The sequence below is a fragment of the Anopheles nili genome, chromosome 2, assembly GCF_943737925.1.
Source record: "Anopheles nili chromosome 2, idAnoNiliSN_F5_01, whole genome shotgun sequence".
NCBI classification, from domain to species: domain Eukaryota; kingdom Metazoa; phylum Arthropoda; class Insecta; order Diptera; family Culicidae; genus Anopheles; species Anopheles nili.
The window spans coordinates 64,454,293-64,476,227 of NC_071291.1; the positions used below are offsets into that span (position 1 = coordinate 64,454,293).

Sequence of the window (21,935 nt, forward strand, 5' to 3'; positions counted from 1 at the left end):
CGATGGCAACCATTCTGAACCACGTTGCCATGGTTACGCCAGCGTTGCCTGGGTGGTTGCATTTATGGTTGCATTTTTCATGCTTACACACCAACCGAGCGAGCGAGCTCGTAATAAGATCGTGGGTTAAAAATGGTGAAAATTACATTTTCCTGGCGTTTTCCCGCACGAAACATCTCCCCCTCCCCCAACGGGTGGTCGGGATTATGTTGCCGGCGCTGCCACCGACACTAGCCGCGTGTTATAATATCGAAATTCAATTGCCCGGGCTGCATCTGGGATGGTGCGAGCGATTTTATTTTCCCCGGCTCGCACCGACCTCGGGGGATCCAATTGTGCGTGGAAAAGCCGGCACCCGCAACCATTGTTAGCTCGCTGTGGCAGTGGTGGTGCTGTGCGTTTCCCTCGGGGGTCAGATTGTTTATTAGAATATTGCGGGCACCGAACACAATGCGATCGCGGCTCGGTTGGAGCTTCGTCAACGTGCCCTGCGATGGGAAGCGAGCATGAACGCGGGTGGTACGGGTAAATGAAAACATCACCCGATCTACCACCAAAGTCCGTACGAGCTCGCCTATTTGCGAACGGGAGTATCATATCGTGGCGGAATGCCGAAAGGCTCCTGGCCCCGGCTTCCATCATTTAATGGCGACCATGGGTGTGGTGCACGTGGCGTCCAAAATTGGGTGGAAATTTTCATTATTTCGTACCGGTGTACACGCCGTGTTCCGGGCTGGCCGGTCATCCGGACGCTCGACCATTGGGAAAGCTCCCGGGAAAGCGTATGCACGCCGCTGAAATGAAGCGAAAAATGCTAAGCCGTTTTACAATCTCGTACGGGCCGAGACCGAGCGACCTGCGATAAGCCGATTTGTAAATTGTAGACCAGGACCGGTGCCGGTGGATTGATCAGTTTGCGTCGTACACCGAGGAGCACGTCGATCGGTTCCTATCCATATCCAGTGGAACTGCACTGGCACGGGATGAGAATTTATTGGATGTGGCCGTGCGTGAACGAGCTGGTGGAATTTTAATCTGGAAGATGCCGGTAGACGGATTTGCGTCGGTTGTTGTGTTTGGGGTTCGAATTAGTGGCGCAAAATTAAAGCTGATTAGAGATTCTTGGTTCGCGTGATGGTGAATGGTTGGAGAACGCGCTTAGGAAATTGGATCAAAATTACTCGCTCGTGCATTCACTTGTCAGTTAAAGTTCAAGCTATGACAAATTATGATGGAAGGCGATGAGATGAGATGATGAAAGTATTCTAATCAACATATTTTGTTCGAGTTATCTGATAGTAGTATCATATCATGCAGATTATCTATACAATAACTTTTTGATGACTTGATTGAATTAAAATCACATAAAATTTGTTCATTCATTGACACAATCCATTAGCTTACACGTTCTTTTCATTAAACAACGGTGATCACGTGTCGCATAGATCTTTTCGTCTCACTTGCTTAACTCGGATCAATGAGCAGCACGATCCTTTAAAACTCTCTGTTGTGTGTCAAATTGAAACCACCAAGTAATCCTGCCATTCGTTACACACCGGTAGGAAAACGCAATCAAATAGATCCCGGCATCGTACCGGAGATTAAGCGCACAAGAAAAGAAAAGCCAAATCGCTTCACTACTCAGTTGTTCCGCCAAACGACACCTTAATTGGGTTACAAATTTCATGGCCCCAAAAACCATTCGCTCCGTCAAATCTCATCTTCTCACACGAAAAACCGAGAACCGTAGAAGCTGGGTACGTTTCGTTTGTGGCAAAACGGCACTCGCAGCAGCCACAAACGAAGCTTCCATTGGGTTTTTCTTCGCCGGTCGCCCGATCGAGAACGCTGCAAAACGACCACAGCGAAAGCGTAATTATGTTTCGAATTTAGTGAGCGTAAACGGTGGCACCCAGCGCAGTGCCCTGGCCGGAGCTAATCACGGCCCCTCAAGCTGGGAAAACATTGCTACCATCTTCACCCCGCAAGCAGGACGAGAAAAATCGGCACCAAGCTCGCCACGGAGCGCATCAGATCAAAGGCGAACGCCGAAAACCCGCCGGCGATTCGGTGAACCGGCAAAAAGGGGAAGATCATTAAGGCAGCTGGCTGGGAATTAAATTTTATTCTAAAACCCACACGTGCTGTCTTTAATACACCGGGGAACCGGTGGCGAGTGGAAAAGCCCACTCGGCTGGAAATGGAAATACACGCACGCGACTGTTTGTGCCGGGGTCCCGTTCCGCGGTGCCGGCACGGTCCAACGGGCAATCTCCGTTAATCATTGGAAAATGTTTACATTTAATCAATTCCCGGATTGAAAAACCAATTACAGTGCTGGGTTTTCGGGGGGAGGGGAGGCTTCGGTGGATCGGTTTTGCGATTTGCGTATTGATTGCGTGTGGTGGGGTAGCGTGCGAGGCGTGTATATTAAATCCGAGCTCGACGGGGTGAAAATTAGTGCCCCGGAAAAACGAGCGCACCCACGCGCACGTATCCGACCCCGAGCTGTGATAGTTAACCGGCGCCCGGTCACACTATAATGAGCCCGGGACAGATGGAAAACTGGCCAGTGGAAAAACAAAGCAAACAAAAAAAAAGAACGCTGGCCACTAGAAATTAAAACTCAACGTCCCGCAGCACTTCCGGGATCGGGATGCAGCAAACGCGGAGGCCAATAAAAAAAAACAACGACAACTTTCCAGCGGGTAAATGAGCGAGCAATTTTTATTTATATTTACCATCCAACAGGCCAACGAGAGCCAACAGTCGAGTGCATTTTGCTGCAGTCTTTTCCAGCAGCCAGTTGGCCAGTAGTAATGGAAACATTTTATGCTTCATTTTCAATTCTCTACCCCCCTCCCAATTCGTCCTTTCGAGCGTGATTTTCCACGCAAATGAAGAGTCACGGTTTGTGCGTTGTGCATGAATTTCACAAACCAACAGGGGATACTATTGTACTGCTTTAATCGTTGGCGAGCTTCGGAACATCGATAGCTCTTTACGGAGGTATTTCAGTGGCACAAAAAATATGGAAAAATAGCGCATTTGGAAGTTAATTAATATTGAACATTGTTTCAATTGAATAATTTATGTTTTCTGTCATAATTTAAACCCTGGTGATAATAATTCACTTGAAAAAGAGCTCGTGGCGTATAAAAGGCTTTTGGCAATTGGGGGTATTTTATTGGGGGTATTGGGTTGTATATTAAGGCTACAATTAACGAAAAGCAATGGCTGGATTCGTTACAGAGTGTCAATATCTCTCACATTTATAAAGGATGTTCTTTTATCGTTAGCTGTTAATGAATCACTTGAAAATTTTCAGCATCTCATCCAGCCTGAATGTCCCTGCTTGCGTTTGCAAATGGCTTCGGGCACATTGTGCGGAAACAACTTCCTGCTACGACCCTAACAATTAGAGCACAAAATTCGCTCGGCATCGATTTAGTGCCCGAGGGCGCGTGTTCAGTTGTTTGCTTCCAGCCCTTCGAATCGTTTCGAGAGGCGCCCTGTTATGCTTCCCTGCTGGGGGGGCACAAAACTCACAAGCACGTCCGCTTCCAAGTTCAAGGATACCGAAGGTTTTCCAGCCACCAGACGTGCTGGGAAGATGTCTCGCTCTCTCACCAACCAGCTCCAAGCTAAAAAAAGAGGTTGGGGCGTACAAAAAATCCTTTCAATTCCCCCTTGAGCTCACTCCACGATGGGGAGCAGGTGTGCGATGATTCGGAAAATGCCGCTACATGCGACAAAACAATCGGTGTCAAAGTTTTTCCACCCGGCACAGCAGTGGCGTTATCATTGGCGCGTTCGAGTAGCACCTTGGAACAAGGGGTTGGCATGCAAATTCTCCCCTGCCCGAGGATGGGTTCCGGTGTGTGTGTGTGTGTTTGTGTGCGCTTTCCCATCGCTGGACCCCAACTGGGTGGATTTTCCATCGAACCGAGGTCACCGGATGGAAAACGGAACGAGACAACCGAGGTGGGTTGGGAAAAAGCCCAGACGTGCGAGGGGTTTATATTGTGCTGGGAATGTTTATTAAAATATGAACCTCCTGCGGTGCTTTTCACAACTCCCAACCATCGGATCGTGTCCGCGAACTGGGCGATATTCGCCAAAGGGCTGTATGCAAAACGAAAATCATCGTTAAGAAATAAAACAAGCATGAATGCAAATATTATGACATCGATTGTAATAACCATTAGCGGCACACATACACACACACACATACAGATGCTCTGAACTCCTGGGCTTCCCGAGCCCGGCACCAACGGGTTGTACGTTTTACGCCACGAAAGACATGGAAATCTCGCTAGCCCACCCGCTTTAGTGTGGTCCTTTAGAACGTACGGCGCTGGCAGAAAAGAGTAGTTTTTAGCTTCCCCAGCTCCTTGTAATGTGAACCCGGGCACGGATAAAGGATCCCCTTGTTTCCTTTGTTGGCGTTCCATCGGAAAGGCGTTGCTCCGCATCCTTAAAGAGGGATGTTCCGCATGGCGACGCTTAGCCGTTCATTAAAGCAATTTGAAAGGGGTTTTATTCAAGCTAAATACTAGAGAATTATTAATCAGCTGCCCCTTGTTGGTGCCTCTTTTCTATCTTCCTTCGGTAGCTCGAGAGTACCGCACTGATTGCGCTTCATGAGCTGTTAGGTTAAATAAATTAAAGCCACTTCGTTACATCAAACGGTATGAAAGCTCGCCTTATTCCAACCACACTTAAAACGCACTCAATCGCAACGTTGCTGAAAGCGATAGCCCTATCGGTCTCTGTCGCATGCTCCTTAAGGAAGTGTTTTCAGCCAGTTGTTTCCAACCATAAGAGAGAGAGAGAGAAAGAGAGCGAACAACGAAGGGATTAAGAAAGCCCTTGAACTGCAATCAGATACCGATGCAGGGACCACACAGAGGTCAGTGAATGCAACAATCGCTGGTCGAAGAAAAGCGACGCTCGACACAACGGGACGGTTTATTCTAAGCCCATCCTGACCACTTGTTGAGCCGGCTGATTTCGCTGTTGGATAATGGAACACATTCAGCTCCACCAAACCATGCCAACAGCTTTGGTAGTAGTAATGCATGCGTGGCGTTAAATAACGGCACCAACAGGCGTGGAAGGGTCGCTTCGAACACGATCCATCATCGCCGGCGCACTGGACCAAGACCCGCCTAAACCCCCTGTTCGGGCTGTGATGCGAATTTTCCGGTGCATCTGAAACGCATCCCGTTATCCTCACCACAGCTCGATGGTGGTGAAAGAAAACCGGCCACCGTTTCGTCCGACAAACCACACAACTAAATGGAGGCGCCTGGTCGCTGTGCCCCGCTCGGTGGTCTTGATGGAGGCGCCTGGTCGTTCAACCCTCGGGTCGCGGTCGGGGCCGGGAGAAATTAATTAATTAACTACGAAAATAGCGGAGCCTGCACGAGGCGGCCGAGATTGATGGCTTTTTGGCGCTGGTGAATATAATGGAGCGCGGGAATCATTTTTGCGTAATGCGTCGAACGCCAACACGCGCCTAATGTGTGTTCCGGTGGTGCTCGGTGAAAGGCAAATAAACTATCCCGTTCGCGGGAGTGGATAGTTCGTGCATCGGTTCCTGTGCTGAATGAACCGTTGCGATGCTAGCGAGGAACATGCCGATAAAACACTGCTATGACACGATACCGTCCCGGTTCTATCCGGTAATCAAGTTTGGGTGCACGAAATAAACTCATCAAAGGGGTTACTCGACTGAATAGGACGGTATAAAATGTGCTCAGGGCTGACGAATGATGACCAGTAGTCGAGGTGGAAAAAAAATAAATGCGATGCAGTTTGTGTTTCATGAGACGGTAAATTTATTACAAGTACTTTAACAGCTTTTAATGAATGTTTGAGTCAATGTATCTATTAGAAACTTATTTTATGCTATGTTTTTTTTTTACAATGTTTGAGTATTATAATTTAATGCGAAATACAACTAAATTTTTCAAACATTCTCATGCGTATTTAGCTCATGCGTCATGAATGAATAGAATTTCTTTTTGGTGAAATTAATCTCATTGATTGCACTAATTCTGCTACAAAATACCTCCTCGAGAACTAATGCTATCATTCCACCCAAGTACAAGCAATCACTCGAAAGAAAGCGTTCTTTTCTTCTACACTTACCTTTTTATTTGTTCCCTGCGCTCATGCCAGTCGACGAAGAACGAACGATGACCAACCAGTGGTTGAAGTGTGTTGCAGCTGCCACGTGCAATAGCTCACTGTCAGACGTCCTTTCTCGTCAATACCTTCAGTACAATACTCGCGCCAGGCACTCACACGTTCACTCGCAGCCCTGCAGAAAAGACGGAAAGAAAAATGAGACGATTATCAGAACCGTTGCTTGGCTCGATAAGAGGTGCAGCTCGGTCGAATCGTACTGCCTGCCAATGCTGTCGTATGTCGAGACGATTGTCCAAAGCCGTAATCGATAAGTCTGACAATGATACGAATCAACTCGGAAGCTGTACCAATAATCGCCGGCAGGGAATCCGAGAAGAGAACAGCAGGAAAATAAAATAAAAAGAATCCGCAACTACTGATCGGCTGACAGCAAAAGTAAACACTCCAACCCGCATTGGAGCTGCATCCTGAGCAAGATCTTGTTCAACCGGATCGATGGTATCCCTTTATTTTTTCTTTTCTCACTCCAACGTTGTTATTTTACTGCGAGCCCCCTGCAAAGCGTCTTCCGTCTTCGGAAGGAATAGATAAATTTAGTTCATCTCCACTCGTCCATCTCTTCGGCTGACCACAGGAGCAAACTCGCTGGCTCGCAGGCACCATTTGCTCGGAAAAGAGGAAAGACTAATGGTTGCGATATAAATCAGCGAACGCGGTGTCATCAGCCAAGGCGGCCCGAATGCTGGCCCGAACTGTCGATGAAGCGAATTTATTGTCCGTTCATTCGTCCGCCTCTCGCTGGCGGGAAAAGAACCGAGGGTTTTTGTTTAATTGTGCCAACTTTGCCGGCATCAGAAGGACGTGAGTGGACGTCATGCAAAATGGCGTGCTTGTTGTGAGAGCCGTCAAGCTATCAAGAAGCTCGCTCATGTGGAAAGGATACAGGAGATTGCGCATTGCACCGGGTGGACGTGGACGTTGAAGTCCGGCTAGAGCTTACCCGGCTTACCGGTGATGGATTCAAACGTAGACTGCCCATTAATCATCATCTGCTTTTAATATGCTCACGGTGCACTGTATGCATTGGATTATATGCGCTGGACCTTGTTTTCCTTGTGACGTGTCGTTTGTTTCAAACGAAAACACGCAAATCAGACGCTTTTCTTTTAGGCTAGCGCACTGGCCACCTACGGGACCTAATTTCCGACAAATCATAATGTATTTTGATGTGCATTAGACGAATTCGACGAACATAGTAGAGTAGAAAATGGCCGAAATGGACCTCAACAGGAGTTCACCAAGTTGCAAACGGCACGGTTTTCCACCACCATGAGTACGCGAAAAATCTTCCCCACAATAGTCCGGATGCGGGGGTCTTTATTCCGGTGAATAAATATAATCAGACAAAAGATTACAGGTGCCGCTTCCGTTCCGTTTGGCGTGTGACTGGGGCATCAAAGCGTTTGGGCAGAACAACATTAGTTTGTTTGCTGTGGTCTTCACACGAGGCGGTAATTGAAATGGATTCCTGCGAAAATGGTTTTCAACGGTGGCGTTAGAACTATTTCTCTAATTAAAATTACCACATGCGGTTTGCAACGGCATGAAATAGACTAAATAAATGTTCAGTCGAAAACTGATTTTGAGTATAAAGTTACTATAGCATTTTGTTTTCAGATATAAGGATATATGAAGCATTGACAAAAAATGCGATTTTCCCAGTAACAAATGGTTTGAAATTACATTCAAACCCCAACCCAGAAGCGTTCGCAATGACACAAAAAGCATGGATTGCAGATTTTGAAGCCCACTTATTCCACCTCAACGACGTCCCGCGCAGGAGGGGTTCCCTTTTCCTGTGCAAACTTTCGTTATTAATAAATCAAAACCATTACCAGGGCCCACTCGCAGCGAACCCAAAACGCTGCGTTTGCAGTTAAGCTCGTCCTGTTTCCTTCCGGAACGTGCTCTATTTTTATCCGCACCGAAAGTACGAAGCCAACTCGCGGGAGGTTCCTGCCCCAAAAGTGTCAGCAAAATGTTAAAGAGCGGTAAAGTTTTCGCTAATCGGAAACGACACGGGTCACGGGCATCGATTCCTGTCGGCCAGATTGTGCCAAAAAGGACGCACAGCTTCAGGTCCGTTGTCAGCACAATGCGATTTTTTTTGGCGAAGAAAAGGAGTTTATTTTCCTTCTTATTCGTCATTTTTCTTTCTTACTTCAAAATTAATGAACGTCCTAATGGTTAGACTTCTTTCGCCTTTATGCCCTCACAAAAATTGCCCGGAAGCCCTGTCGCGAAGGCCCACTCGAAAGTCCTTCGAGTGGGCTCGACCGTCCCAAGCGAATCAATTAATCTTTCGTCTGGCGTTCGATCGGGATTGGGTGGGAAAATTGATTGTTTCGAGTTTTCCCTCGCCAACAAGGAAAGCTCGTTTGGTTAGGGTCACGCCGTTAAGGCACGTTTCCGCTTCCATTCGAGACCCAGCTAGGGCGAAAGGAAGTGAGTGATTATTTGGCCAAATAGGGCACACTGACACGCTCGCAATTGAAATTAGTACGCAATCCCACCCAATTGCGCGATGGCAGAGGGTTCAAAGTGCTCGAAAAAGTCGAATGGATGTGTGACGTTACGCGTTCGGTTACTTGCCATCGAAAATAAGGACCCAGACACCAGTTGGCGGCAACATCGCTGCATCATCTCGCGCAGAATGGTGCTACAACCCGGTGCTCGCTGCCATTCGAAAACCACCCGTACCGAGACGAGGCGCAAATTGCTCGTCGACCAGCCCAGCAAGCGAGAGCGCTCGTTAAACTAATTAATATTCATGATGTAAAATGGCTTTCGACAAAAAAAAAAACTCCCTCGCACGCTCGAAAGCCACGAGCTGACGGTCACAGTTAGTCCCGAATCGGCGTCCTGATTGTGTCCTTTTGTGCATCCGTTCTGGTCTCGTGTGAGGGTTCTCGTGCAAAACAAAAAAAAACTGGCCTGTCTCGCGTGCCAGGACCCTGACAAGTTACCCCGTGTTCCTCTACCAGGACCAGGGCCTCCTTTTTCGCCCGCTAGGACCTGTCTGGTCGGATCCATCACTTATCATCGACAACGTCATGCCGGACCTGTCAGAGTTCGGGAAATTCTCGCGGCTCGTTATTTGCGCGGTATTGACCAACGCGGGCGGGCTTCCTTTTTTTTATCTTTCAACGTTTCACCCAACCCTCTTTGGAAGGGAATCATTTAGGCCGTCTGGTTTTTCAGCACCGGGTTGAAAATCACGCGCCCCGACCCAAGTGGTGCCGGATTGAATTTTATTGAAGTGGAAATAACTTGATTAACTTAATTGAATTGAAATCGATAGACGTTATTTTATCAGGGTGCTGCTCTGTGGACATGTGTATGTGTGTGTGTGTGAGTGTTTTATGTGTGCAGAACAAGGGATGAAGGATTCGGATATTCACTCCTTGATTTGCAATCTCACCCCTCAGAAGAAAAAAAACGATGAAAAAGGATCGATGCTCGACGAGTGCTGCACAATTGGGTCCTTGGCGCCGTTGCATTGTGCATTCGTCGTGCTGCCTTTCACTCGACGTGTTTGCCTTTTTCGTTTCGGCTGATTGTTCGCAAATGTGTGCCCAATTTTGTATGATGGCCATCGTCGTGTAGGTGGCGCAAATTGGGAACCATCTGATGTCCTTCAAAACAGGACGAGCATGTGTCGGTTTGATGGCTATTTTTACCACCAATAACGACTCGTTTGCTTCGTGATGCAGTGAGATCGACTTCAATAGAGGATTGTTTACGATGATGCATGAAAAAACAAGCTCCAGATTAACAAAGCGTTAAAAGTTTAACAAAAAAAAAATGAGCTTTTCTTTTAAAATATCTTGGATGCACAGCAAAAGAACGAAGAAAAATCTCGTAGTTTCATCATTCTATGGAGGGCTGAAAAACTCCATAAAATACGAAAAAAGGGCCACAATGTGAAACTACTTCACTTCGTTAAATGAAGAGATTCTCGTCAAACAATGTGCAATTTTTCTTCCTGCCAGCATCATCGGTTCAGCTGGAGGGCAAAAAAAAGGACCACAAGAGCACCATTGATTCGTCCCTCGTTTCTTTCGCTTAGCAATTATTTCAAAAGTGCTTGCTACTTTTTTTCATGCTCCTTCAGAAGGACGCTTCCTTCCTGGCACACAACGCCAAAGCAAATAACGCCTTTAGCTGACCCGGATTTCAGTGAAGTGGCCGAGAATGGGCTCCTTCTGCGACACGCGAACTTAAGAACAAAACCCCCTGCGCAGGAACAAACGAACGGAGGCAGCCCCGATAAGACGAAGGTCAGCGAAAACATTGAAATTTCGCAATTTGACCAAATCAACAGAACGAACCGATCGCCGCCGGGACTGGACTCAATGTGCACGGAAATGCAACCGGAACCGGGGAGCTTAATGGAATAAAGCGATGATCCTTGGCCGAACCGGTGGAAGCGATGGGGATGCTATCAGAAAGGGGAAAATAAATCAGAGTAATGAACGAGATGCACGAGCGCTCTTTTCTTCAATTCGCCCTTTTCTGAGGAGCTCTCGCTTGCCCGTGCCGTCTTCGGCAGGGAATGTTCAAGCTTATCGTTTCCTTTTCTGGCGAATTGGTCTTTAATCTTTATGCAAAAGCGCCAGCAACGCTACTCAGCTTTGACCTGGCGCCGGAAAACATGAAAGAAAACGGATTGCATTTGTGCATTTCGATCTGAGCAAGGAGAGAGCTAAGCTGTGATTAAGCTCTTGATTTGAAAAAAAAAGCGGTACGTTTATTTGACAGACTTGTGTTTTTTGCTACAACTTATGGAATAAATTTGATTCCTTTTTGTCAGACTCAGAGGAGTGTGACTAATAATAATGAAGGAACAAAAATTAATGTATAAAACTCAAGCCGAGAAGAATCAATACACATCCAAATTTGAAATTAGAAATTTTCTCAGCAGCTTCCAACATAGGCAGGCAATCACTGTTTGATACGGTGGAATTATCTCTTCTTGACGCTCGAAGTGGAAAAAAGTTAAGCACTTAAGTAATTTCTTGCTACTCGGTTCACACAATTTTAGGCACATTAGTAATTTCTTGACACTCGGTTCGTAAATAGAATACTCATAACTTAACGCTCGGAGCGGATAGCGAGTAGTCGACCGAGACTAGCAACCTCCTGATCTCATGCGATCTTGGTACTAATGTAAAATTTTTAATTTTGCTGGCGTTTTTTAAGCAAATGTGGAGTTATGTTGTTTCGTTAGTTCATTGAAGTTAAAATCAACATATTCTTATCGAATTAAGTTCACGTATTAAATAGCTTGCAAATATCTCATATTCAATATTTTGTAAATTTTTTCCATATTATCTTTATAACTACAAATATAGTTATTTATATATTAAATTGTAATTAATTAGATATTTTATTAAATTGTATTTTTCAAAGATTTCATTGCCATTAACTTGAACATAATTAGTACTAAAATTTACACACATTTTTGCTATGCATTGAAATCAAAGTATGATAGCTTAATTATCAACTTTAAAACACTACCAAAAACAAATGCAATACTTTGTTTGATTTATCTATAAAATATTGTTTGTTTTCAGTATCTCGTAAACCAAGTATAGTAACATATTTTTACTGATTTTGAAAAATTTCAATTCCGTTTTTTTAGTATCTGATTTGATACAAATTTGCGCAAAATTAGTAGTGATCGAGAGCAACGCCCTATAGTGCAGCTTCACCGTGGAAAATGAAAAGCGCTGAGCGCGATAGTTTTATAATTTTATACCCATTCATTTATCAAACCTCGGCGGCCCCGGTGTAGCGATAGTGCATGTGCAAGTGCACGTACACGCAGCCGCGTGTGATATCAGATGCGAATAGTGCTTCCGGAGCACGGAACGGTTTCCGGTTCCGAATCAGCGAGTCACCAACCGGTGGAAAAGGCACCACGAAGCGCGTTCAATTTCCTCCTGCTCGAAAATAGCGATCTCGATGCATCCGCCAGACACCGACGATGGAGCGCGCGCGCTCACCACCGGACGGATTGGGAAAACGAATAAAAATCCATTATTTCGACACGCAAATTTGGCCGAGGAAATTTAATTAAAACACATTTTCCCTGACCGGACGATGACGGCATCGTACGGGAGCAGCTGGAATCGAACGAGTCCTGAAAAGGGTGGCAGAGTGTATAATTCGCAACGATAATAGTGCAACAATGCACCGGTTCGGAAATGGTTCGTTTTCAATTTCAATTCCGCGGGCAGATCAGAATAGATATCAATTAAATTATATTTGATGCTGAATGAAGCTGTCAGTGGGTTGTTTCGATGCGGAAGTGGCTTCGGTGGCGGTTGCACACGAGCACTGTCTCTGTCTATTAGCTGCATGGAGTAGGAAAACGCGTATTTGTATTAGCAACGTTCTAAAAATATATTTGATTAATTCTACGTTGTGAATGCGGTAGAACAACGCATGAAGGTTGATATTCCAACGTGAAATTTATCCTTATTTTGTTTAATAATTTAAGCATAAAATATCCAGCATAAATATTGATTATAAAATGGCCTTACAGATTTTGATTGCATATTAATTACTTTAGTGATGGAGACGCATGGTACTTTGTACAAAAACTTGTATAGACGCATGGTACCTCGTGGTAAATATGTCAACAATTAAATGTGGTATCAATTCAAAAATTAAATTTCATTTAATATTAATCAAAATAATTTAAAATTATGCTTATGTTTTACTATATTAACACTATTGAAAGCCAAATGCAATAGTTTGTAGCGAACTAGTTTTCCAAACATTAAAAATTACGAGAGTACTTCAAAACTATAGAGAGTGTGTCATAATTTTAACATGTTGATCTACTATTGGTTTTACTTAAAAAGCAAAAAAAAACTTTGACAAGAAGTTGATGAATTATCTACGCTGATAAATCCACAGAAGACTACGCTTGAAAATGGCTAAGAGGCAGTTTGTAAGCTGCATTAATTCCCAATTGTAACTTGGAAAATCGTATTCAAAATCAAAGGGTCATTAGAAACCGTGTATAGGATATAAAACATAATATGTTAATCACTAAACCCAGTCACCCTAATAAAAAAACATGACCTAAAACTAGAAACATCGAAGAAACAAGTTTAATTTTTTTAAACGCATTTTTGACCGCGAATTATTCTTGTATTTTCTACTGTGCGCTTTAGATTGCTTAGGAGCGATAGGCGTTAGAAATCTGAAGTCAAAACAATGTCCGGGACATTAAATATCCCGTGTTTATTGGTAGGTCATATTGTGCAGTCTTAAGTCAACGAATTGGTGTTAAGGTTATCACTGCTGAGATACGCACTTTTTAACAATTAATCGATTACTTCACCTCAATAAAAACCCTCCAAATAAGACGATAACGCTTCTCGTTTAAATTGTTATCTTGAGCGATAACGCAGTCTACCGAACGATTTTTACAGCCCCAGCATAAATAAAGCAACCAGCCATTATGCAGGCATCAGTTTGTTCCGACTACTTCAAGCCAATGCGTAATCAAAATCAACGATGATCAACCACGTGTTAGCGGTGTTAGTATTGACGGCTGCTACAGCTGTTACCGGTGAGCTGCTGTGTTCTGAGCAAGAGTTCCATGCCTTAGGAGGATCCTTGCCAAGTCTCTCGTCCATTTTGGAATATTCCACGTGTGTTCATGGTGTAGTGCGCAACGAACCTTGTCCAGATGGAGAGTATTTTGACGGACCTGCTCACAAGTGTTCCGCCGATGTGAGCTCGCTAAAACGACATTTAGTAGCGGTGGCTGCCCAGTTTGAGGAACTGTGCGATAATCCCAATCTAGTGCAAATCTTTCCCCATCCAACGAGCTGCTCCGAATACGTTATCTGCTTCGGTTCAGTTCCGATTATGCAAACTTGCGCCAACGGGTTGCTGTTCAACCCGCAGCTCAACACCTGCGACATTCCAACGAACGTAGTTTGCGGATTTAGCTGCCCGGCCGAAGATGATCCGAACAATCCGGTGTGGCTACCGGATTCTAGATTGGAAGATTGTGCTAGGTAGGCACTTGCTAGCACTAGTAAGCCATCCTATCGATTTATCGGTGTTATATTGTTTCTTATCTCCCAAAGGCATTATCTGTGTTTCCAAGGCGAACCGAATCTTTTCCTATGCCCGAACGATCTCTACTTTGACATGGAGACGCGAACCTGCACATTTCCGCAATTCGCGTCTTGTTACGTGCCGGGCGTTATCTGCGACGTACTTGTTACAGAGAACATCCCGAATCCGAGAAGTTGCACCAGCTTTTACAGGTGTTCGTTGGGATTTCCGCACTTCCGAACGTGCAGATCCAATGAGTACTTTTCGGAGGCGTTGGGAACGTGTGTGGAAGGAGAGTGTCCTCCTATGACTACGACGACTGCTACCACTGTCTTTACGTCGACTACAGGAGTGTCCTTAAGCACGCTGACTACCAACGAGTTTACAACTACTACGTCCATTCCTCCAAGCACGCAAACACCAACTGGATCAACTGATCTACCTTCCACAGTGATCACGTCAACAACGGAGATTCCTCCAAGCACGCAAACACCAACTGGATCAACTGATCTACCTTCCACAGTGATCACGTCAACAACGGAGATTCCTCCAAGCACGCAAACTCCAACTACTTCCACAGAAATGCCTTCCACAGTGGTCACGTCAACAACGGAGATTCCTCCAAGCACTCAGACTACTACGGATTTGACAACCGAATCGGCTCCCACAGAACTGCCGACAACATTAGAACCAACGCAGACCGAAACGCCACCACCAACGGTGACTGACACGACTACCGTTGATTTTAGTACAACAACAGATTCCACCTCCGTAGATTTTAGCACTACAACGACCACGCCGTTACCATCCACGACCTTTGAGCCGCCCACAGCCACCGACCCAACGACAACAAGCACCGTTGTGGAAACGACCTTCCCTGAGCCTACGGAAACAACTGCTGGGACCGAATCAACGACTTCTGAACCTGTGACACTACCGACTACTGAAGAGATAACCTCGACGGATGAACCTACAACTGTAACCACACCGACCACAGTCGAGTCCACTACGACCTCCACGGAGATGGTCACCATTGACCCGAACGAGGTTTGTGCGAATTACCCAGGCATTGGAGCTCTGCCCTACCCCGACATCTGCTACATGTACATCGTCTGCGTGAACGGAAATGGTATCGTTGCCACATGCCCGAGCAACCAAATATTTAACCCCATCATCTTAACGTGCGAACCTGGCAATCAAGAGACCTGTACGTTGGGCTTTTCTGGCCAATGGTGAAGATTGGTTTGATTTTATCCAAATAATAAAGCCATCATTGTGAAGTGAGAGGGTTTTGATAAAAAAAAACTCCTCCAAAACTTCTCCTGCTTGCTGTTGTTATACTTCTGTCGGGTATCAAGTTTATCCCGAAACAACTCGTTCGAACACTGGCCAGATGTATCGGGCATGTCCAGAGGCTTTGCACACTGTGGTGTCGCTTGGAGTCGCACGTTTGTGGAATTTATGGCCAAACGAGGCATCGAACATGTCACCAGGCGCATGTCGAACCTCGTCGTTGCCTGCTCGCATGAAAAGCGAACGTCAGGGGAGAGTGTGAGAGAGAGAGAGCGAGAGAGAGAGAGAGAGAGACGATGAGAAAGAAAATAATGCGCGATACACGGGAGCGAACATTTGAATATCGTTGTGATTATAAATTTATATACGGCCGAAAGAATGCCACAAAAGGGGTGGAATAAATTTCAACCCCCAAAAAGCGTGCACTCAAAGCACACCAGGGAAGGGACGAATGCACGTGGTATCCTTGCGGGAGGTGTCCTGTGCCAGTGCCAGTGAAATGGTGCGGGTTCTTTTTACGCTCTCAACCCAACTCCAGTCTTAAGCGCGCGCGGATATAAAGCACAAAAACACATACCTACGCCCGAAAGCGATGCGCCATCCGATCCGGTCGGGTGGTGGGTGTGCGAAAATAATGTTAAAATATTTATATAAATTTCAGATTTTGTTTTTGTGTGCCTTATTGATAACGCAAACATTGAAACCCATTCATTCTCGCCATCCGTTTGGAAGCGACTCTCGGTCCCAGCTCTCGTCCGGATACTGGATCCTGGCACCAGCAGACGCCGGCAACCGTATGCATCCGTGGCTTTTCCTCATCCAGCAGTGCGATTTTCCCACGGCGACTCGAGGGAAAGGACCAAATGCATCAGCACATGTTGACTTTTCGAGCACCGCAGACGAGTGTGACTGTGTGTGTTTGGAAGTCTGGTGCTTTTGCAGGAGCGTGTTGATTGGAATTTATGCTGCCCATTCCCAGCCGCGTGGGGTGAGCGCACTGAAATGCTTGCTCCGTCGCCGGGATTCGCGAGGATTTCTGAGTTTCGTCATCAGGTGGTGATAAATAAAAGTGATTGCATCATTTTTCGCTGGACGCGCGGTGGGAATTTATCCGAGAAGATGCAGGTAGAGACGGTACAGCTGGCATGTGGTTTTTGATTGGGCTCCAAAGGGAAGAAATTGAACTCACTGATCGGAAGGTGGTTTTATAATCTTAACAAAAAGGGCTTTAGAATAAGGAAGAAAATTTGTAAAAAGAATAGATTCGTGTATGACAGAGTTGGTGAATTGTTGCGAATTGATCAAATCTCCTGAATCCTTGGGATCTGCACGCAATCCTTCTAATATTGTCCTTTAATGTGCCACACTAGCATGGAGGTATTCAAAAGAAATCGGAATCGAAATCATACTGACTAACAATACGCAGAGCTCGGAACTTGGCATAATTTTGATCTTGCGCTTTGTTTAATCCCGCACTTCTTCAGTATGCCTGATCCAGTTACATATCTGTTTCCGGTTTCATGATTCATGATCCTCGCTCAACCCACTTACAGCAGGGATTTCCCGCATCGACACTAGCCGACCACCCAGGGCCCACCATCACAGCTGTCAAGGCAGAGTGCATCGCAAAAGTGCATGCCCAAACCACCCCCACAGTCAATCGGAAATGCATCTGCGAGGGAAACATCGCAATGCTAAAATATCGGCCCAACCCCGAGTGCCATGGCGTTACTGCAAATAAATAACGCTGCCGCGCGGTCGACGGGTGATGCAAGACAACAACAACAACAAAAAAACAAACGAAATCCCCGCTCCAATCACAAAGTAATGGGCCTCGGGCTTGAGGGATAGGAGAAAAAATAAACCTGTGTGAAAAGAAAGATTTATGAGCGCACGTCCGCGTCCCGACCGGCAAGGGACAGGACAGTGCGCTGTAACTCGATAATTCATGAATAAAAACCATAAATTGAATGAATAATTTCAGTTCCCCGCCAAAAACGGCAGTTTCTTCGGTTCCGTTGCCAACCTGCACGCACACGCACACGCACACACACACACGCACAAAGGTCCTGATGGGGGGGGGGGGGGGAATAATGAAATATTTACAAATGCATCGGCGCACTCCCGGTGGTCAACATGTCGCCGGTGGGTGCAAGGATCCAGGATCCACGGGTAAACGGTGGGCTTACGGGCTAGTAAAATAGTGTGTGATTTATTTGAATATTTGACGTTATTCAAATTTCCGGCCAGTGTCGTGTGTGGGTGTGGGATTTATGCTGATTTTGGAGAAAATACGCCAGCGCCAGCTCGCAGATGAGCTTTGTGTGCCGAGCTGCGATTTTGTGACGGGTTTTGAGGCACTCGAAAATATTTGAGCTCTGTGCCGGTGGCTTGGAGCATCCGCTCGAAATGTGTGCTGCAACGACTGCATAAATGAGTGCAGCTGCGATGCAATTGCATGAGGCGAATGCTCTGAAATGTTGACAATCGGCACTAAATTCATTGTAAAACATTTCGTTCAACATTGAGCAATTGCAACAGTGCATTCGTCGACTTAAAGCCAGTGATATAAAGCTATCTTGTAGTACGTTTTGGGCACACCAAAAACGCATTTCCTCGCATATAAGCTAACACCACTGAAATAAAACAAAATTGATGCGATTTTTGAGCCAACGAAGGATAGTTTTAGAACAAGACATAAGTGTTCCATTCCCGTGCGTTTGAAGATGCGTGCATTGGCCACTGGGTCAAAGTGATTTATTTATTTTTTCTCTCCCAATGACGATTTCAAACCAGCAAAATTCAGACCAACCAGCTCACCCCAAAAGTCGGCTCGGAAGTTGGAAATCGTCGGGGGTTTGATTTGTAACACCGGCAATTAAATTTCAGCAACCACCACAAAAAGGTCCACCTTCGAAGGCGTAACTCAGGCGTCAAACATTGCTGCCCCGACAGGGCCAGCAATGGGAAATCGAAGTGACAGCACCGGATGGATGACTTCCAAAAGGGCATCTCCGGGTGGCCCTGGGGCGCCCTCAAGCAAAGTCCATCCAAGTGGAACCGACGGCCCTTCGGTGAGGAACCAGAGCGCTGCTGCATCGACCGAGGGCTGAAGATGGTGCCGAAAAATTTATGGTAATGATCAATTACCATCCGTAACAAGCATGTCGAGAGCTGTTTGCACCCTTGTTCTTATTGGACGGGCTTTCTGTGCCGTTAACCCGTCTCCACCCAGGGGGCCGCCGGTGGAATGTCTTTGGCCATGAAATTGACTGCCGGCTCTGGAAGAACGCCCGCCCCAGAGCGGCTGTTTCACCGTAGCGACATGCCGGTACGGGGCGCACATTCGCTTGCGAAAATTCCAAACAATGCGACCCGACGGTCGCCTCCCGGGCTTGACCCGAAAAAACATCATCAAACAACAATAAAGTGATAATTTTATCTTTCGGTGAAGATTCGAGGGTTTTTCCGGGCGGGAAATCGTCGTCCCCCTAAGGCTGCACGAGGCGGGTGCGGTTGCTCGGGCCCATTGCCGAGTGGTGGAGTGGAAAAACTAGACCCAAAAACCCCCCGGCCGGTTGGGCCTTGCGTAAGGATTCGTCTCTCTTGCCTCCAAAACAGGATCTCCCTCGCGCGTGTGATCTGGGGATCGGTTGGGTTGGATTTTTGGGCCCACACGTGCCCGGAGATAACCTAGAGCGAGAACGGGCTGCAGATGACACACACACACTCACACGCACACCCCGGCCAGCCGATGCTATCGGGACGACATCGCCCCGCCGGAGTCGTAAAGTCAAAATTGGAATCAAGCGGAATTACCGACCGGCTTACATATGTCAGCTGCCTGCTCTGGGGCATCCCAGGCAGACACGGTGCGGGCCCTTTTTCCCGATGCCCGGATGAAATGGAGGGATTTGGAAAATCTGACTGTAATTACCACGTCAGGGACAGAGAGCCGGCCAGATAATGGCAAATATTGATAGTGGCCGATTGGGACCCCCGGAAGGATCCCGTCGTGCTCCTTGAACGCCGGCAACCCGGAAGGATTGCTTGCGTGGGTTGTGGGAACTGGGGCTGCTAGCCCGTCGAAGCGGCCCGGAAAATGCGGTACATTCGAGCGTTCGGTTCGTGATTGGATTACGAAACAAGCCGCTGGAAAAGCTGAGAAAGAAAAGGCGAGAGGGTTGGCATAACGATCGACGAAATTGATGGTTTTATGACAACCGAAAGTCGTGCAGTTTTCGATGGGAATGTGCAAGGATCGTCTTGTGCGTGTGAACACATACACACACACACACACCCATACACATGCACCTAAAAGGATGCTAGCGATGGGAGTAAAAGTCGGCGCCAAAAACCAGACCGATCATAATGGGCTCCAAGTGTCTTCCTGCGGGTCGCAGCAAAACACATTTTGTATCGTATTTTCACCCAGCTGGTGACTATTTGTTTCGGAAGCATAAAACCGGCACACGTTGTTTGTCTAAGCAGCATATTTACTGATAGTTTTTATTGCCCAAGAAAACCCACAGGGAATAGGTTTCCAGAAAAAGCCACCCTCGGAGCAGGAGTTCGGGAACGTTTTTGCGGGTTTAATTGAGCTAAAATCCGAGAACATGATCGTTCTGCTCCCTACATGTGGTCTGAGTTCTATTAAAAAACCTAACCTCAAATCACGGTGTCGAAACGGAGGCAAGTGAATTCAAAATACAAAAGCCAAACGAAGTACAAATGAACATCCCGAGTGCACGTCGGATGAGCTGCTAAAAATATATTACGCGGAATAAAAATTAAGTATTAAATACGCTTCTGGCAGCAAAAAAGGACGATCCATGAGCGGTGCGCAGTCAGGATGCAATGATTCATACCAGATATCGATTCTAAGCCACAAACTCGCACAAAGCAGCTTGACACTCGTCGTTCCAGCTCGAGCGGAGGTGACAAAAGCCGCTGGAATTGATTATCGTTATCCTTTCCGCCGTCCCACCAGGACGCGGGTGATTCATGCGAGAGTGTCTTTTATGAGCTTCCGTCCTCGCCCAGCGGGGACAATCACACGCGGAAACCACTTGCAGGTGTGACAGAGTGCGACATGTTCACCATCTTCGCATGCTCGCGGCTCCAACATCTAATTCAGAAGCCATAAAAATCTCCAGAATCCATCAGCGCACGGTTACGGATGCGACGATCGAACCACGGGGACGTATAAATTTTTCGTTCCAGTGATTGATTCGCACCTGCCCTCGCCCGGGGGCTCTCATCGAACGGATCGGTTTCGCTGCAGCACTCTCTGGTGGTACTTTGCTGGGAGCGCTTGAGAGCGCGCCACTGCAGATATGCTGCGGTACGATCCGATGTCGTATTTCAATCGAGACATCTTGAAGTGGCATAAAAAGGAACACATTACAGCTGAATTCCTGTTCGGGAACCGGCACAGGAATCGTTTGCCAGCGGATTCACTATGTCGGAGCCGCTGTGTTCATGATTTCTTTATCGAACGGATGGTGCGCTTCTGTACTCTTTCGTCGTTTCCATCGTGAGTTCCCTTTTATTTTCACCGTTCTGTAATTTTCCTTCCTGAACTGAGCAGCGGTTATGTTTTGAACAAGTTTTGTTTGAATCGTACCAGGTTTGCACAATTCTACACTTATCCTTACTCTTAGTTTAATGTTCCCAGGAGTGGATTTTAGTATATTAAAATAAAAACAGCAAGAAACGTATATGGTCGTATAGAATTTAGTTTTTAATTATGCTTTTGCTGTGCATTCTCTATTTTTGGTTTTCGTCCTTTTTCACGATTTTTTATTCAGAAAATATGAATATTTTTTTACGGGATGCTATTCGCCATGTTAATGAATAAAATCTTGTACCCATACTAGAGCGGTATCAAAGCTTAACATAAACATAACGGTACATTTGAACTAGAAAATTAATTTACATGAACATTTACAGAAAATGAAATAATGGACATGGTATGACGCTACAGCGTAAATTTGACCTCGAAATTGTTGAACAAGTTTAAACGAGGGAGTTTTCCATTTTAAAATGATTGCCTTTTTTACAAAGTCCTTTGGAACTGCAAAACCAGATTGGAAAAATGTTTCTGTATGTAACATGAATTTTTCCAGCATAGCCTCGATTCGATTCACGTGTGTCAAGTGAAGTTAGTGTTATGACGCAAGTGGAAAGATCACGCGCTATGAAAACATGCCCCACTTCACGTCATGACAACACATTCATTATATCGCTCATAGATTGATTTTGTCGCTCCTGCTCGTGGACCATTGAGCGATAGTTCAATTTACTATTTATTTAATCTTTTCTTCAAAGTAAAAAATATC

At 46.0% G+C, this 21,935-nt stretch overlaps 2 protein-coding genes across 2 annotated transcripts in view; one reads left to right on the top strand and one right to left on the bottom strand.

The window, feature by feature from the left end:
• LOC128731713 (uncharacterized) overlaps nucleotides 1–6,229 on the bottom strand; it is a 184,018-nt gene extending 177,789 nt beyond the window's left edge. Inside the window, exon 1 of the mRNA XM_053824845.1 lies at nucleotides 6,157–6,229. The gene's annotated coding sequence lies outside the window, so the exon portion shown is untranslated. The remainder of the gene's footprint in view (nucleotides 1–6,156) is intronic.
• A 7,520-nt stretch (nucleotides 6,230–13,749) lies between these two features.
• Nucleotides 13,750–15,537, top strand: LOC128728256 (uncharacterized). The gene is made up of 2 exons (XM_053821878.1): nucleotides 13,750–14,258; nucleotides 14,331–15,537. The coding sequence occupies exons 1-2, from the start codon at nucleotides 13,750–13,752 to the stop codon at nucleotides 15,535–15,537; spliced, it is 1,716 nt and encodes a 571-aa protein (XP_053677853.1).
• The last annotated feature ends 6,398 nt before the right edge of the window (nucleotides 15,538–21,935 follow it).